Source organism: Coturnix japonica, chromosome 2, assembly GCF_054131305.1.
Source record: "Coturnix japonica strain WE chromosome 2, WE-NBRP24, whole genome shotgun sequence".
Lineage (NCBI taxonomy): Eukaryota > Metazoa > Chordata > Aves > Galliformes > Phasianidae > Coturnix > Coturnix japonica.
Genome location: NC_140664.1, coordinates 117,532,088 through 117,550,733, shown reverse-complemented (window position 1 = coordinate 117,550,733; position 18,646 = coordinate 117,532,088). Strand labels below are relative to the sequence as shown.

The following is an 18,646-nucleotide window of genomic DNA, read 5'->3' as shown; positions in this document are numbered from 1 at the left end:
GGTCTACAATATGTGGTGCTAAAAGTACTGGGTTCAGTCTTAGTTAATCAGTTTCGAGGGGAAAAAAATGACCAACAGGACTTGTTTATCCTATTCACTAATTCATGTGAATTGTCATATAAAATCCCACCAAATCCTTTCTAAGCAAAGCAATCCTACTGGTTTCTACTTTTTCCTCCTGTGGAATACTTCTTTTCTTCTAATCATTCTGTTATTGCCCTTGTTCAGATTTTTGTATTTCTCTTTTACCCAGTGATGTGCTGCCAGTATTTTAGCTGGGAGTCCCACAGATTTTTTCCTCTATAGCTCATCATACATGCCTTTACCACAAGACTAGAAATGGGAAAGCAAGGAAGAGTGAGGGATTGGCACTTTGTTCATTTGTTTTCCTATGCAAGCAAAAAAAATACTGTCTCAGAAGCATAATCAAAGTGGAAGGGTGATATCATTTGCTGAAGGAATGAATGCCCAATGCTTTTCTTAGGTACCAAGGAATAAACTGAGTGTGTTTTTAATACTGTAGCATGCAGACCAGGAATTTCCTTGTAGGGAAAAGTCAGGGATGTCCTCGTCCCCCTAGCTGAACCATCACAAACTTTTGGAGTAATGCAGTGCATTCCAAAGGCAAAAACCAAGACTTTCAGAATTACTTTATGAGGCCCTGTGGATGAGTCAGCCCTGGTTGGGTTGGGTTGGTTTGGCAGTATCCAGAGAGGGAATGAATTCCAGCGAGGACATGGAAATCACATTGACTCTCTCCCAGTTTGGTGAGAGAATTTTAAGCAGTAGTTCACACTGTTTCTCTCAGCTACTGTTAGTATGGCGGAATTATTGATGATACGATATTGAGCTCAACATGAGCTCAATCCTATATTGATTAATGCTGTGCATGAAGCTGGCTTCGGATGTGATCATTTCTGTACTACTGATTGGTAGAGGAGCATTGTATTATTTCTCAGTCTTACTCTCTTAGAAAATGCTTATATGTCCTTTATATATCTTTTCTCTGAACAACAACAAGAAAAATTGTACCTTACACTGCATTAATTAGGAGAACTACCTGTAGTACATTGTCCAGTTTTTATATAGTACAGTCATCTCTGCCCATAGTGTTTCTCATATTTCCAGGTAGGCTCTAAACAGGCTACTTAAAGTCTGGTCTTTTGTACCTTCCCTCTTAGCAGAGACTATAAGCAAAAGTACAGTACTGTTTTTGTATCAGATTTTCTAGCTTTTAGATTAGAGCTGATCTGCAGGGATGGAAGACAAAAAGGAAAGAAATAATGAGTGGGTCTAGGGGACTTGAGGATGCTACAAAGCGTTTCCTTTCTTGTGGAGCTGAAGTGAGGTTATTGAATTTGGCTGAGGTATCTGGATGTGAGCTTCAAATATCTGTTACTTCATGAAAGGAAAGGTAGAGAAATACAGCTTTAGATGCTAGTGTTGTGCAAATAAACTGCTTTCAATCTTAGTCTCTGATTTGGAGGACTCTGAGTTTGGAAGCTTTGATGAGTTCTGCTTTCCTACAACGTATGTAATGTCAGCAGCAGCAACAACAATAAAAAAAAACAACTACATAGATTTATTCTAGAGTATTTCCTCATATATTAATTTCCTCTTTCAAAATGTCTCAACAAGGCAGTGGAAAGTACAAAGCTGACACTTAGAAGTAACTCCACTCGGCATATTTTTAAGGAAGGAGAGCATATGTGAAGTAGCTTTTTCATTTGGGGAAGCAGGAAGCATTTATGAGTTCTATGAAGAAGTCAGATCGACTTTTAGCATAATCACAAAAAGATTTCAGCAGTATGTCACTTTTAATAGCTGCAGCTATTTCTGTCCTTTTCCTAAAATGCCATGCAGTCAGATTTGCTTGGTTGGTTCCATCTCACTGCTAAACTGTCAGGATTTTTTTTTATTTATTTTTTTTTTAATTTTGTGGGATATGGGGCTTGTGTTTTCTATTTTAATTTCAAGAAAAGCTGCCCATGCTTGGAAAATATTGGTGGATTGGGTACAGAAATCAGCCACTCAGCCACACCGCAAATGTTTCATTCTCCCCTATCTTTTTTGTAGTGGCTTCTATACACTGTCATTAAGTTATGTGTTTGACCACTCTTCATTGCTTATGCTAGTGTGGTCTTTCCCTTTTAAACTGAATGGATGGAGTCAGAAATCTGTATCTTAGAATTAGATGCACTGAGGTAAGTGAAGGGCTGTATTTAGTGGCAGATATTGGCCGGAGTTGCCCTTTTTCTTTTGCCTGATTTGGTTCCTTTGTTGTTGTCTGGTCTTTCAAAATCAACATGAATTCCTTCAGATGTGCTTTTTGCTCCAGCAGCCTGCCTCCGAAAGGTGCTGAGTGCCCAAATCCATGAGACTCGTGTATGGCGAAGGCTGCAGTAACAGCATGTATGACTAATACACTCCTTTTCCTCTTGTCCTTGAGTTTCCATCTCTCCAGAGTCCAAAACAGAGGTCAGTCCCTCCACAACTTTGAAGTAATAGAAGCATTACAAAAAATTTGGTTGTTAAGAAAGTATACTTGGAAGACTTGAAAAAAAGAAGCAATTTCTGGTGATAATTGGTGGGTTTTTTTCATTTTGTTCCTGCTAAGTTTTGCGTAGGATTTAGTTCTTCAGAGACAAAAGAAATGATGGACCCTAAGCTCCCTTCAAGCTTTCCAGAGTTTCCCAAGTAGAATCAAGCAAGCCAAAGAAAACCAACAGTCTGTCCTTAAAATGCTTCAAATCTCACAGATATATGGCTCTGAGAAGGCTGCAAATGTCCGTCTGTCCATCCCACTTCCTCACTAAAGCGGGTCTACAGCACAGAGCTAGATTTGATGAATTACTACTGAAATTTGGTGCATATTAGGAGAATGAGAAATAAAAGAGAGGTTCAGATTCCATTTAAGGAAAAACTTTTTTCCCTGTGAGGACAGTAAAGCATTGAAGCAGGCTGTCCAAAGAGGTTATGCAGACCCTGCTGTTGTCATTTCAAGACAGGCTGGAAGAAGCCCTAAACAGCTGGGTCTGATTTCACAGTTGTCCCTGCTTTGAGCATGATGTTGGACTGGAGATCTCCCGAGGTCTTACATAACCAAATTATCTTGTGATCCTAAACATGAAGTTCTCTGGTAAGTGGACCTCTAAGTGTCTGACTGTGAAGATGTTGGGGCAACTTTCATACTGGAAATGCTCTGGGGCCCAAGGACCCAGATTTATTGGCGAATTTTTGTAATACATATCCAAACACTGGAAAATGGAATCAGGCTTTTTCATAAACCTAAAGATTATTTTCATTCCTGTTTCTTTCCTTTGTGCACTGTTGGTAGGATGATCTTTGTAGAGCTGAGTAGAGCTGTTCTTTGCCTGTTTTGTAGAACACAGTGTTGGTACTACACTCATGTTTATGCAGTCATTTGCGCACTGTAATAATCCATGGAGATACATAGGTGCACAATTTTGCATTTAAATTTAGGGGAATTTCTAACTCTGCTGCTAGGGAAGAGCAGTTTCAACTATGGCTTGTGATAGAAGGATTTATTTATTCTTATTATTATTTTAAAACCTTTTTTTTTTTTTTTTTCCCCTGTCCTGTTGTGTTTGTCCAGATTGGAACACAGAGACACAGCACATGGTTTGTGCTGTGAGGATTTCAGTAAACAAGAGCCCAGGTCTTTCCTCTTAGGCTTTGTTTTTAGACTCTTCCTCCTGCCCTCGGCTGATTGGTGTCTGTGCCACTTCTAGCCTTTGGTGATTAAAAATAACGATTGTTTGGCCTAAGATTATTGCTCCAGTGCTTGTGGAGAGATTGTGTGTGAGTCAGTAGAAGTTACACCCACTCATCCAGAAGATGAATGTAGTCTTTGGAAAATGCTTTTCACGCTTCTAGGTGAGAGGAGAGAGCTGCCTTCAGCAGTGATATAAAGAGGACAAAGGACCAGATAGACAAGAGACAGTTTCTCATATGCTACTGAGCTCAGAGTCATCACTGGAGGAGGACAAAAAAAGGCAGGAATTGTGTAAATGTACGCTCTGCTTTGGGTGCCACACCGCTATATCCAGTCCTGAGATCACTGATAACAAATGCCCCATCCTGCTTTGTTGCTAAAATGCCACAGCTGTTAATGTGGCTGCTAGCATCTGCAGCTCAAGAAAAAGTGTGCTGTGTTTTCCACGTAGCCTTTTAATTTGAATCTCTCCTAAAACTGACTTATTTTCACACAAAACCAAATCACAATATTTTTCATAGTACAGGTGAGGAGAAGCTAAGCATCAGTCTTTAGACAGAAGGGATGCAAACTGGATGCATGGAGTTGTGTGCATTGCCTGGAATTCACCTTTATCTTTCCTACCCCTTAGCAAAGCTGAGTTTTTTTTCCATGATGACTTTGATCTATTGTTATCTTGTGCATAACCCTGAAAAGCAACACTCCCATCAAAGCCAAGGTGTACATTATAACAGCATAATTGTATGCCATATCTCATCGATCTGTGAAATGACTGCTCATACAAAAGGTGGGTGCAATTTCCCGATTAGTAATTAGCGTTCTGAATTACCTGAGAACTGTTTATACATAGAGTGTCTGCTAGCAACAGAATGTTCCTGTGCTTAGCAGAATACTTACCACACATTATCTTCCTCATTTGAAACTAAGATTTTAATTATGAATCAAAGAATTAGGAAATCACACTTTTTTTTTTTAATAGAAGATTTTAGGCAGTTCCTGCTTCTCAGATTTTGTTTGGAGAGAATAGAGTGTCATATGATTAAATTACATGCTGTCACTACTAGCTATAGCGTTATGCTTTTGGTATATTTTAAAACAGTGATTTGTAATGTATCTGTACATAAATGTGCTGTTTCTTTTCTTGGAGTTCATGCATTCTTCCTTTCAGACCAAATATAAAGAACACGCTGGCCACTCTTGATAGGACAGATGCAGATAGATTTTTATGCATGTGATATGCAGGCTCTTGCTCATCACTGGTGAAAATGCATAGCTGATGGTGGTGGCCGTGTTGAAAAATAGCAGATTGTGGCTGAGTTTTTGCTGTATCAAACAGTGTTATTGTGCTCGTGGAAGCTGTTGTAGTTTCCATGAAAACAAATAGGAGGCATTACTTTTGGAGTGACCTATGCTCTTTTCTGAATTACTGGTATCTAATGTGTGACATTCAATTTGCAGCAACCGTAACCTTTGGGTCTGCAGAGTTAGACACGCAGTATTTTTAAACTTCAGCTAGCTAAGGAAGGAAAAAAATATCTCAGTCAAAAACTGTGTTTCATAAGAGAAAATTGTAGTGATATCGATCATTTGCCAAAACCTCAAGCAGTGACAAAATCCACAGTGTCCTGAAAGAGATGCCTTTGCAAAACCATTCCTTTGCAGATGGCTTAGATTATTGATACTTCTAAACACATTACATTATTCATCCCACTTAAGATTTTGCAAAATTCTGTTGATAAAAAGTGCAAATTTGTCTTACTATCCTCAAATCATAGGAAAAAAATATCACCAAATTCCCACAGTTGTTCCTGAAGGTTTTTTGTAGGCTAATAGCTGTTGACGTAGTTACATTTTAACGTGACCTTGCCTATGTTAAGAAAAAGGGAGGACGGAAGGGAAAAAAAACATAACTTTCCTTTGTCGGTGTGAGCGTTACATTTTAAAGTTTTTCTCTTATATCTGAAACTCCCAGCATTAAAACGGTTTGGAGTGCAGAAGAAACATAGGACCAGATGGGAAATCAGTAAGTAAGCATAGGGATCCTTGCACATAATTTTTTTCATAAGGGATATAAAATAACATGCAATTCCCTGTTGGCACTGAAAATGATAGATAAACAGCCGTAGGCATGACTATTCTGTTTGGGTTCTGCAACTGTTCACAGTGCGCGCCGCTCGCAATGGAGGGTACATTTGGTCTGAATTCAAGAAAATTATTTCACCTCATGATTTTTGTCTCTGTGGGAGCTCTGTGTGAGGAGTGAAGCCTCTTTCTGTGTTACCTGGCACAAAATATAAAACAGTTACTCTTTTAAAGTGCTGTAAAAGGCCCCACAAACCAACGAATCCATCATTACAGCCTGGGATTTGACTGTCCTCTGCCTTAGGTCTAAAATCAAGCTTTCCGCCCTCTGCCCCCACGACTGGGTGACTGACAAGTAGTTCCCTGAAAAGGTCTTTTGTATGCAGGCAACATTCATTTAATGATGATTAACACTCCATGCTTCCCACAAAGGGAAAGTAAAAGCACGTGCTGACTGCCTGAGACACTGATACTATCCTTGGAAGACTTTTCATGTGTGTTAGAGTCTTCTAGAAACTAGCAAAAAGGGCAGACTCTGTCAGCCCCAGTAACAATTCTTCTTGTATAAACACTACTCTGCATAATGATGCTATATTTGCTGCCACTATAATGATTATAAAAAGTGAACCTTTCTTAGTAACAAGTGCCTGTGTGAAGTAATTCTTGTGATTCATGGTATGGTTCAGCCAGTTACGAGGACCTCGCACGTGAGCAAAGTGGGATGTGAAATTTCAGGAAACTAAAGTTTGTTTGGAGGAAGTGGTATTACAAATAGGGCGTGTAATGGGAAGTAGTCTTGTATTTCTGCATGGCCTTAGCTGCTTCCTGATGCTCTAAGGCTGCAGAGCTATATTTCTATCAGAATCGGTACAGTAATATACTTTACGAGACTAGAAGAGTGCAAAAGTAACTGTTCTTGAACTGATTCTTAAATACAGGCTTTCTGCGTTTCTACTAGATAGCTGTTTATCTGCTCCTCTCCGTCTCTCAATCCTCATATCTATGTGCAATGTTTAATTAATTTTCAATTATTTCCAATTATGTAGTGACACTACTTATAAATGATACAGAAGTGAAAGTGATGGATTTGGGCAAATATAATAGCCTGTCATTCTTCAGTAGAAGCTACAATTAAATCAAAAAGATAAGAAGAGATTACTGTAATTATTTTGACAGTGTACTGATAGAAGTTTGCCCAAGTGACACAGACTACAGAGTACAAAATGCCAATTGCTTAGGAACAAGTAGTTTAAGATACGCTGTTGTCCCTTTGCTTCCTTACTACTTCCTGCTGAAGTTACCTTAGAGTTTTATCCTGGACAAAAAACATCAAGTGACTTATCTCCAGGGTGAAGCAAAGCTCTGCTCAAAGTCCTGTAGCATCTTTAATAGGTAAGAAGGGTCCAGTAAACAGAGATTTGTTCAGTTTGGGGCTCCCCAGAGCAAGAGAGACATGGACACACTGGAGCAAGTCCAGTAGGTGGCCATTAAGATGATGAAGGGACTGGAACATCTCTGCTGTGAGGAGAGGCTGAGAGACCTGGGGCTCTGTTCAGCCTGGGGAAAGGAAGGCTTGGGGGGGATCTGTTTAATTTGTCTATCTGATGGGGGAGTAAAGAGGATGGCTCTTCTCAGTGGTACAGACGAAGAGGCAGAAGGCAAAACTCAAAGGAAAGGAAATTTTGTTAAGAAAAATCTCTTTTAACTGTGAGGGCGACTGAACACTGGCACAGGTCAGGTTGCCTGGAGAGCTCAGAGTCTCCATTCACCCAAGGCCTGAGCAACCTGCACTAGGTGACCCTGCTCTGAGCAAGGGGTTGGAGCAGACAATTTCCAGAGATGCCCTCCAGCCTTTGCAGTCAAGTGATTCTGTCTCTGATGTTTTATGCTCTCTTTCCCTCTGTGTAACTGACGTTGTGCAGAAGTCAGCTGGGCCTTGACAGTCTCTAATTCTAGAGATTCTTCTAGGATCAGCTGAATGTGAGGGCCTCCTTCCTTCCTCTTGAGGGGAGGTCAGTGGCTCTCTGAAGTCCTTAATCAAGAAAGGCTGCTTAGGAAAGCACTTAGCAATTTGCTTGGCTATGAGTAGGCTCTTGAGTCACTGAAGTCATGAGAGATTTGAAGTGTTGTCTACAGTTAATTTCATGAATAAACATCCTTCTGATACAAGATGGACTTAAACAAACTTATTTCCTCAGTTGGGGCCCCGAAGTTTTCTTAGTCTGTTATATTCACTCTTCTGGCCGTGCTCATAGCCTGTACTTTATAAAGGGTGGGGAGGGCAGTCGGACTGAGAGCTACACTTGAGATTAATTTGCAACTCTCTTAAAAACAGCTGTGACTATGATGCCCAGCTTCACGTGCTGAGTTGTAGATAATTGTTCTTGCAGCACTTGTGCTAGCTTCTAATTCATTTCTGGCTGAGTGTAGTTTGATTGATCAAATGCGTGGTTTGGGGAACTGCTGCCATAGAAACACCAAGTTGACATCACAGCTCAAGAACAACTCATGTTTCTATTCCTGTTCTCTGTGTCTGGAATTTGCTTTCTCTGCATGCTCTATAAAGCCCAACTCTGGTATTTCCAGAGCTTGTCATCAAGTGATCATTTGTTTTGCTTTCTCAGTGAGGAGGAGAGTCCGGAATACGTTAAGGTATGAGGTGACGGACAGACATCAAGAGCAGTTTTCTTTGCTATAGTTGTATGAAAGGTCACTGATTTTAGATGCAGTCTGGTCCCCTGGAAGACTGGGGGACACCTTTCCATTTTGTATTGTTGTTTTTCTCTTAATAAAAATTACAGTAGGCCAAATGTTGGAAGATGTTTAAACTGTCTTTATTTGTTCTGAGAGGTAGGCAAAGGGATGGACTTGAGGAAGTTAGATGAGCAAATAAAGTGTTTTTTAGGGAAAACAATGCCAACATAGGGCTGAACCTAATCTACTTTAGCCATCTATGCCACTGGGATTATGCTAATGGAAAAGCACAGGAGTAGCTGACATTTATCCAGTGACACCTAATTTTTAGCTACTGGAATTTCTGGAAATGGGTCTTCTGGTACATACATGTCAGCAGAACAATGGGATGCCAGGCAAATGATGGCCCATGTGCTTCTCAAGCCATCTCTTTCATTTTGTAGTGTTTATTATCCCACTACAGAGGCTCTAGGAATGCAAAGGGTTATGATGATGAATATTGACCAAAACACGATGAACTGAACTCATACTTTTTTTCTTTTTTTACAATAGACTCTTTTTTTTTAATCATCTCTGTTCTGCCATCCGCATGCACGAATAATAATGCATGGAAATATAAACCATTCTTTAAGGCTATGCAGATGGAGACGGCTTTTGAAAACTTGTCCTATACTAAACACAGTGCCTTTTTCAGAACCTTCTGGCACTGAATGTTGCAACTGTTGCCCTGCTTGCCAAAAGGAGTTCTAAAGAGAATGAAAAAGGATCCGTGAAGTATCCATTTTCTTTCCTTATTACATTATCAGCATGTACTTACAGTAGATTTAATATATACACAACATACTGTGCATAAGATACAGTTCTCAAAGCAGTGCATAGCATTAGGAGTATTTGCTACAGCAGTTACTGGTACCTTAATAGAACTGTCTTGAACATTCTGCAAAAAATCACATCCTTAAGCATATTTGACTCTGGTGGAAATGGAGAATTAAGCATTTCAATAGTGTTGAAAATGAAATGCATAATATTTTGTTTCTCTTCAGTTATTATCCCTTTATGGATTACTGTAGATAGTTCATTATAACTTACTTTGCTGATTTTCTGAACCTAGATGAAATCCAAACCCAACTAAATTAACATGAGGATTTCATTATGCAGCAGTACAGGTTGGGGGATGACCAGCCTTTTAGTCATAGAATCATGGAATCATTAATGTTGGAAAAGACTTCTAGGATCATCCGGTCCAGCCATCCATGTACCACCAATATTGCCCACTAAACCACATCCCCCACTGCAACATCCACACACTTCTTGAACACCTCCAGGGATGGTGACTCCACCACCTCCCTGGGCAGCCTGTTCTAGTGTCTGAATAATATTCAGCATCTTGTCCAATAAGCCATTTACTGATAAAAGAGGAGAGGACTGGCAATTGCAATTGATCTTACTTCCCAGTGAAAGGAGAATCAACAGGATTTGCCAGGGCACTTTGTGCCATGTAAGTACCTCCATCTCACCAACAGTCTGGTAAGCAGATGGACACACTCCATGTCTGAAATGCTTTATCAAACAAAAGTCAAAGTGAGTAACAATACATGTATGCAGAACATTGAGGAGTTTTCATTGCTAGAAAATTATTCAAGCTGCAATTCAGCAAAGATTTTCTTTTTAAAAACTCTTGGCGTTTCCCACGGTATGAAGATTTCTGTTCTGTTTGTCTCACATACATGATTACTTATTTCTAAAGAATTTCTCATAGCTGATGGGAAAATTCGGCTGCCACTCCCAGATTTTCAGAAATTGAACATTCTTTAGTGTCAGATCTACTTCTTATCAAATGGCATTTCAGACCTGCGTGCCAAGAAAATGTTTTCATGCAATACTATCATATGGTAGATTCTAGAGACCTTATCTAGGTTGGGATGACTTTGAAAGCAATTTGTTAGAAACTCTTCCGAACAAAGCAATCACAGACCCTTCACTTAAGGCTTGTAAATAATTTCATCAAAATAATTAAGAGTCAGAATATCATGATCTAAGTAAAACAGGTGAGCCAGGGAAGTGCTTTCTTCTCCATTTAATGGGCAGGCGTACAGAAGTTAAGGATTTGACCCTCCAGTTTGATGAGCAGGACAGTGGGTACTTAGCATGTAAGTGGTTGGGTAGAAAGAAAACTTGATTTTGATGTGCTTTTATTATGAAATAGCTTGTCAGTTCTCCTGGGTTTAATTCTTTCATCCTCGGTCTAATGAAGAAGGATATTCCACAAGGACTGTGTTCTCAGGCTTAGTAGTCTGTAGTAATTCAGGATTTCCATTTACAGTCACGGATAAATGCAAGCAGAATCTCCTGATATCACACTTGAGAAGCATCATGCTTATCTACATTTTCAATACAGCACTTTCGCTGCTTTTCTGAGTCATCACAAAACCACTAAATGAATAGTGTTAGCAAATACACTTTCCAAAAGAGCTGAAGGAGAGTTTCCCTTTTGGCAAGGAAGCTTGTGGACTTTCTTCTAATCATTTTATTCTTGTACTGACACAGTCAGAACTTGCAGTTACGGAGATGAAAGTAAAAGGCTCAGCTTTCTGCCCTGCTCCAAGGCAAGCATGAGGCTGGATGCTGCCTTCCTGCAGACTTGGGCAGAGTGCTCTTACTCTGCTGCAGTGCTGAGATGTCAGCACTGAGATGATTAGATGTCAGACTTACCTACCCTGTTAACTCAGCTAAGAAGGAGCTGTGTTTCCTGACATACACTTTTCCCTCTTTTTAAGGACTTAGTACTTTTTCAATAAAAATAAATTTAATTTGTGGCTACATTTCAGCTCCATCGGTTTGATGGCATAAGTGGAGCAATACCAGCTTTGGATTTAGAGCAGTCGTGTGGCTGCGTCTCTCTCTGAAGCTTTCATGTGGTCGGGTGAGACATTCTTAGAATCCCCAAACATTTTTGAAGATCCTAAGCTGGAGACATTCACAATTCTTCCCTCCCTTTCTACCATAATGTTCTTCATGTTTTAACAAGCACTGAAGTTAATACAGCCTACACTCTTTCCTGTCACACTGGGCCCCCCTCCCTCCTTTCTTTCCCTTGAATAAAGCAATCTGTTCTTTCCAGTCCATACTCTTGTAAATCAAAGGGATAGATGTCAACACACACCATAACCAAGTATAAACTTCCTTTTTTTAATTAAACAGGATTTTGACATTTGGTTTCAAGAAGTGTTTCTTTGGTTTTCCTTATTTTTTTCTAATATGTGAGGGATGTCAACTGCTTTTATTTTATTTTCAGTAGGAGCTAAATTTTGTATGGTACCACAGATAATTTCTTGCACAAAATCTTTCAGATGCTATTTTGTAGTTCAGTAGGAAATAACAGGGAAATAGTACAGAATGTCTTGTAGTTTAAGGGCTTTACAGTTTAGGGCTCACATTTTTGCTGAATGTTTCCATACACAGAAATAATTTTTTATTTCAAACTTAATTGGGAAAAAAAAAATCTATTTTTGTTGTTACACACTCTGCCATTTATTTACTATCTCATAACTATTAATTGCAGTTAGACATTTGTGTGAAGCAGAAATAACCAGAGTTATATCTGCTAACGCTAACAATAAACAAGAGGCTTGGAAGGAACATAGTCTCGATGTCAGGGTACAAATCCATGTATCTTACCAGCCAGGGCAAAGTCAGTAAGTGGAACCTGTGTTCTGACCTGATACTTCTGCTTGCCCACACTGATTCTCAGCCATTTATCTGGCAGGAAAAAAATGGACTTTATTATCTCAGTTCTCTTTTGCATGTGTTTGCTCAGCTAGAAAATATACACCGGAGTTTCCAGTGTGCCTGCTGCAGTATAACCTAGTATTTTGGAGGCTAGAAATGCCTGTGAACTCCTCCGATCACTTCTTCCCACTGACAAAGTATTGTTTGGAGATCCATCTGGTGTCAAGTGCAGGCATATGGCACCAGTATGGCAACGCTGCCTACGGGGGTGGTTTCCTGCAGAAGAGATCTTGCTGAATGCAGTAGTTGTTGGCTATTTAAAGTCATTATTGTTTAGCACCCAGGTCTTTGTGAACTTGTTCAACTGGTGGCTGGGCAGAGTGCCATCTGAATCTATGGACATGAGCACAGACAGCTGAGTCTCTGGGGCCTTGCACACATCAGATGTGGGTACTGAGGTCAGGCTTCTCAGCAAGGAAAATCTAAATGAGTGTCTGTCCTAAGCATGTGTATCTGTGGTTGAAGGGATATGCCATCATTAATCCAAATCTGGGCTGGATTAAGCTTCTAAAATAAAAACCAGCTCTGCCAACCACTTGAAGAGGGCTTGGGGCCTGTTTGAATTGAGTGCATTGGCATGGAGGGAGGGGATGATGGCAGCTGAACAAAGCCACCACTCCGTCCCCTCTACAGCACTTCTTTCCACACTGAGCAAGACTGCCACGAGCACAGGTCACCAGAACTGTAGGAGTCTTGAAGGGCTGGACAACATTTATTTTTCTCTTTGCCGAGACAAGAGCAAAGCCATGTTTTGCTTTGTTTCTGAAATCACAGTTTCAAACCTCAATGTGATTCACAGCACAGAGAATTTGGAAAAATGCAGGTGACCAAGCACTGGGGGTTGCTTGCCTCCTGAAGGTGCTGACAACTTGCAGACACAGGTGTTCTGTGGTGCCTAGGAAAAGATGACACTGTTCATCCTCTATTCTACATGCTGCTTTTACTCTGTGGGTACAAAACTCCCCAGGAAATTTACTTCTGATGTGAAATTTATCTATGTACTGTGAGCATATACTGTGAAACTAGCTGCTTCTGTCCTCTGTGCACAGAGCATAGGGCAGGTAAAATATACACAATGGAAAAACTGGGGAAACTACTATCATTACTGGAACGTGCTGCAAGATTTCCCTAGAAAGATGTGGGAGAAGCACAAAGAAGGATACACAGTTGTTTTAAAACCCAACCACGTGCTGGTTCCTGCTTCTTTGAAGTCAGCTGCAAAAGTCTGTTTTGAGGGAGCAAGACTACTTGAATCTGCAACCAAGATGCAGCCCGGAGGCAGAAGAGGCTTACGGGGAATGGTTTCTGTTGCTCTCCTTGTGCACAGAGCTGTTCAGACAGACTGGAGACCTGTCTGCTGCTTTCTCCCCATTAAGACTAAGAAATTAATGCTTTTAAAGTTCTTAAATGAATGGGCTGGATCTTACTGCCCTTACTTTTCTGAGTGCTGACATTAACTTCTTTAAGAAAATAATCACTTTATTAAGTGCTATGGAGTCCTGAAATTGTTAAATTCTAATATTTTACAGAAGTTCTTCCTCGGTAGAAAAGTAATACTGACAGAATTAAAAGAGTGTGAATATTTCATCAGTTGATGAATGCGAGTTACTTTGGAATGACACGTAAAACCAGGAGCAGCGCAGAGGGCTCAAGTCCATGTCATGTCTGTAGGTTATTTTTGAGCTTTATGAAAAACACACTTTAGCAGTTTACATCCTGACCATTCAGCTGTATTCTGGGATTCTGAACTCAAAAACATTCTAACCATGAAAACATGGCATTTAAAAATACTGTCCACTTGGCTTCTTTGCCTGGCTTCAGAGTCTCCCAAGTTTGTTTCAGACAAACTGAGAACTTTGTTGTGGAATGACTGTTTGAATTGGGGTTTCTTAAAATACATACGGAGCCTTGTAGCTGCTGTGGGATGTACAGAGCGGTGTAGCTGTACTATTTTAGAATCATATGGGTATTTGACTTCATGTAAGAATATCTGTCAGCTTAGTTATAAGGAATGAGCAGGGTTGATTAAAACAACTCATGAAGCCATTAAGCAAAGAGATAAAATGTAGAACATGTGCTGTAGGGTCATTTTAATTATAACGTATGGGGGATCTGTGGAAACTGGATGGCAGCAGCGTTGTAGTTAAGTTTTAGATCACTTTTAAGCAGTTCCAAAATACTGTTACTCAAAGGTGTTTTTTTCTTATCTATAAAATACGTCCTTTGGAAATGATGCTTGGGAACTAGCATTCTTATGACCATAGTATGATTACTGTTCTTAAGTGCTTAGATAGATAAGGGCTGAAATAAACAATTATATATATGAATCATCTGGTCACTAGACATTAGACTACATAATATCGGACAAATGTATGAAAAGCTTTACTAGAGAAAGGGATTGGAGATAGCAAATGAATACCCCTGAAAATTCAGAGAGAATAGGAAAGAAAAAGGTAGTAGCAACTTATTTCATCATCCTGGCAGTTCTATTATTTTTGGCCTTATTGAGTCAAAAATACAGGGTTGAATACATTGCTGTATGATGTATTTCTACTAGGTTATTTTAGAAAAAAAAAAAAAATCTGGCTTGAAACAACGGATATCAGTCAGCCACATGAATTCAGTAAAAGCTATTTAAACAGCACACTTTCCTGTATTCTTATTAACCTAGTTAGAAACATCAAGAGTTGGCATAATTAATTCCAATCCTATTGGAAAAGTTATTAAATCTCTGGTGTATGAGCTGAAACCAGTCTCTAGCTGCTAGAAATCATGACAAGGCATAGTAAGGCAAGATGACCACACATCTGCCCACGTCAAAGTTTTTATAACTCCAGCCACCTCTGCCAGAGACAGAATCCTCAGCTAAGCAGACACTGGGTCTAGTTCAGTTTGCCAGCTCCTGTATTCTCAGTTCAACAAAGTTTACTTAAATGCCTGCAGTATTTTTTTATTCAGCTGAAATATATTAATATAGTTAACCCTTTGTCACTGAATTAAATGGATTCACGTATAGGCGTATCACCATTTCAAAAGGTCCAGTCGTTAAAATGCAATAAAGATTTGTTACCAAAGCTGGTTGGAAATGATTGGAAAATGAGATTTTAAAAACGTGCCCATTAACAGAGAAGTTAACTTTGTGCAATTGCCATAGAAGTTAAAATCTCACTCTGTGGCTTGTAAGCATCACTGAAACTGTCATGGAAATGCAACATTTGCTTCTGTTTGCAAACTGCCTTTTTTAATATGTGAACTCTCAGGAAATTATGCAAATTCTGTACTTTTGCTTTCCAATTTGCATGATACAGAGAAGACATCCAGGATCAATTGGATAAAAATGGGAAAGAATTCCTTGAAAAGAGAATGGGGGACCTGAAGGAGTTACAGATTGTTGCTCTTGGCTGTAGCTCATTGGCAGTTAAAGGTTCTGGAGATTGTTCCCTTGAGGACTTCAGATGTTGTATGGTATTTTAAAGAGACTTGAAGGAGGCAACTGGGGCAGACACTCTCCATGCTGTCCTGTGGAGTAGTCTCCCAGATGGCCAAGGCAAGTGTTATACCAGTCTGGCTCCTCAGCATTCCCGGTTTAAAGAAAATGTACAAGCACAACCCAGCTGTCATTACAGAGATGAAGAACTGCTTCTGCTGAAACTGTGTAAAGGAAAGTGTGAGTCCCTCTGTTACTAGCAAAAGATCTTTCTGTAGCAGAGAACTCAGTCATTGATCCAACAAGACGCTGCTCATCAGGCAGTGTTCTCAAGGCAGCACACCTAGAGGCGCACTTTGGACGGCCTCTCACAAACTCATCTGAAATTATTGGAGAGTTATGTGTTAGAAGATCAATATGGGAAGCAGTATCCCTGCTGGAAAGTAGTGGGCTAGTTGGATTGCTAATTGGTTGCTTGAAGTCGTTGTTTTTGAAAAGAAAATTTATCACTTTCACATCCCTGTCATGGAGAGGTACTTAGCATTGTTCTAAGACTTATCTTATGGTTCATATTTTCCTTAGGACCAAAGGAATTACTCACTTTAGGATCAGAATTGGCTCCTATTGGCTTTAGCAGAATTACTGATATTCAAGAAATGTGAATAATGGTCACACACATCTAAAATTCAAAATGATAACTGCAGCAGAAGGAGAACTGAACATGACTGATGAAAATAACCCCTCTCTCCTCTTCTCTACCTGTTTTACTCCAGTCCTCTGTGATGTCTGTCTGTTTTGCCCGCTTTCACCCAAACCTGGTTGTTGGTGGAACATATTCTGGCCAAATTGTCTTGTGGGATAATCGCAGCCACAGACGAACTCCTGTTCAGAGAACTCCTTTGTCTGCTGCTGCTCACACGGTAAGGACAAAAGTCGCCTCTTCCTTTCCTTAGAGGAAATAGTCAGCAGATAAGTGAAGCTGCCTAGTCCTGTCTGCAGTGCTGGTTGTTAAATGGATAAAACATAAGCACGGCCCTTGAAAAGAAAGAAGCAAGTGACAGAGGTGTACAACCACCTCCTGTGTTAAGCCGTTACACTTCATATGGGCAGGTCAGGAGGTTGTCCTCCTTTATGATGAAGACGACAGGAGCAGCTAAAACACTCAAATGAGTCACCTATGTGATTCTTGCTCTCTGTTGCCTTTAGAGAGAGTCAGGTTACTGTAGGGACTACGTGTCTGTCAGTCAAACATGCAGGCAATTTGAATCATCGATTGTTGACTACTTGTGCAAGAGTTTGTCTCTTGAAACAGATTAAGCACCTGCAGTGATCTAGCAGAATTCTGCTAAGTAGACACTTGTGCTTTTAAGAGTGTGGGGCAACTGCTTCTGTTTTACAGCAGAGAAATTTTTAAATCCCTTTTCTGGCCTCCTACTCCAGACAAGACCATAGAGCACTGCTTGTAGAGTGAGGAGGAGTTTGTTTCAACAGAATGCTATGGAAATGCATTTTGATGACACACAAAGGTACCTGCAGATATAATGATGATTGCACAAAGGGCTCTGGTGATGTCTAGGAGATAAACAGGCAGAGCAGTACAAAATATTTGAGTTTCTCCATACTCCAAAGATAATGTCTGTGGTAGAAGATGTTCGTACACTGCAAAGTACCCATATTGTGCTAGAGGAAGAGATAAGCCTATATTGCCTACAATCTGTAGTAGGGCTGACCTTAGCCCCACTCTGCTCTGAGATGCTGAGCATCCTTGAGCTCTCCTCCTGGAGAGTTTAGGCTCAGAGAGCCTCTTCATACAAGCTGGAAGGTTTACTCTGTGGGTTGTAAGGGTAAGTTGTCTTGGGGCTGAGCTTGGGGCCATTTCTGTGTGGGAAGTGGAAAACAGATGCTTAAAAGAGGAGAAAGATGTAATAAAATAAAAGTACAGAAAAATCTGCAGGATTTCCTCAAACATAAGAGAGTGAACTACACAGAGCAGTCTGAAAGTTAGTAATCTTGTTCTATCAGAAAGAGGGATCAGACAATGTGATTGTCCATTTGCACATCCAGCATCTGCAGTTCTGTGATTCTTATATTTGGAATTTGCAGATCAAGGTTCAGCTGAGACAACATAATCCCTGGAGTTAAAAGGCAATGTCTAAAAGCCACGTCATATGAATTAAAGATTCAGTGCAGGTCCAATGTTATGAAGGCATGTCTCTCATATTAAGAAATGACAGGTGTGCACAGACATGCTTAGCGGGCCAGGCAGTACAAATATTGTTCCATAAATTTCCACTATCATGAATGTTGATGTAATAATTTAATGATCTGTGCCATGGGTTGCAACTTCAACATTGCTTTCCATTTCCCTAATGTTTTTTTTGCTCATTTTATCACCAGTAGCGGTGTTCAATCTGCATGAAAGGGAACAGTCTCTCCTGGAAGTGCAATTTAGAGATGTAGTAGACCAGAAAACTAATGGCAAGAAACTATCGCTGCAAATTGAACAACTGGGACTCAAAATCTAGTGGAAAAGAAAAGATTAATGGGAAGTAATTTGTTTACATTCAAAAATGTCTAAGACAAAATTGTACCTCCTGGAATTATATATTAAGGTAGTATTATTATATAGAACAATATATGAAGTTTTGACAAATAAAAATAAATGACTTTCTGTTGTGGATGTGCACTTTATGTGCTGTTGCAGATTGGTATAAGTAAGTGTTTATGTAGTCCAGCATGAGGAAGCATTGTGTTTTTAAGGAGTGATCAGATTTTACAATAAAAGACTACTTATTTTTGTTCATATTTATGAATCACTTACCTAAACTGTAAATGAAGTCTTGGCTGCAAAAGGCTGGCTTGAAAGGTTTAAGTTAACTCTAGTGTGGCAATATTTGTGCACTGCTAGTTAAGTGAGT

At 39.8% G+C, this 18,646-nt stretch overlaps 1 protein-coding gene across 13 annotated transcripts in view; it reads left to right on the top strand.

Moving 5' to 3' along the window:
- The window catches only part of DYNC1I1 (dynein cytoplasmic 1 intermediate chain 1), a 174,284-nt gene that overhangs the window by 109,096 nt on the left and 46,542 nt on the right, over positions 1 to 18,646 (top strand). For all 13 annotated transcript variants that reach the window (XM_015853636.3, XM_015853639.3, XM_015853646.3 and 10 more), the window contains one exon: positions 16,502 to 16,648. In XM_015853636.3, coding sequence (XP_015709122.1) covers positions 16,502 to 16,648 — 147 coding nt within the window. The remainder of the gene's footprint in view (positions 1 to 16,501; positions 16,649 to 18,646) is intronic.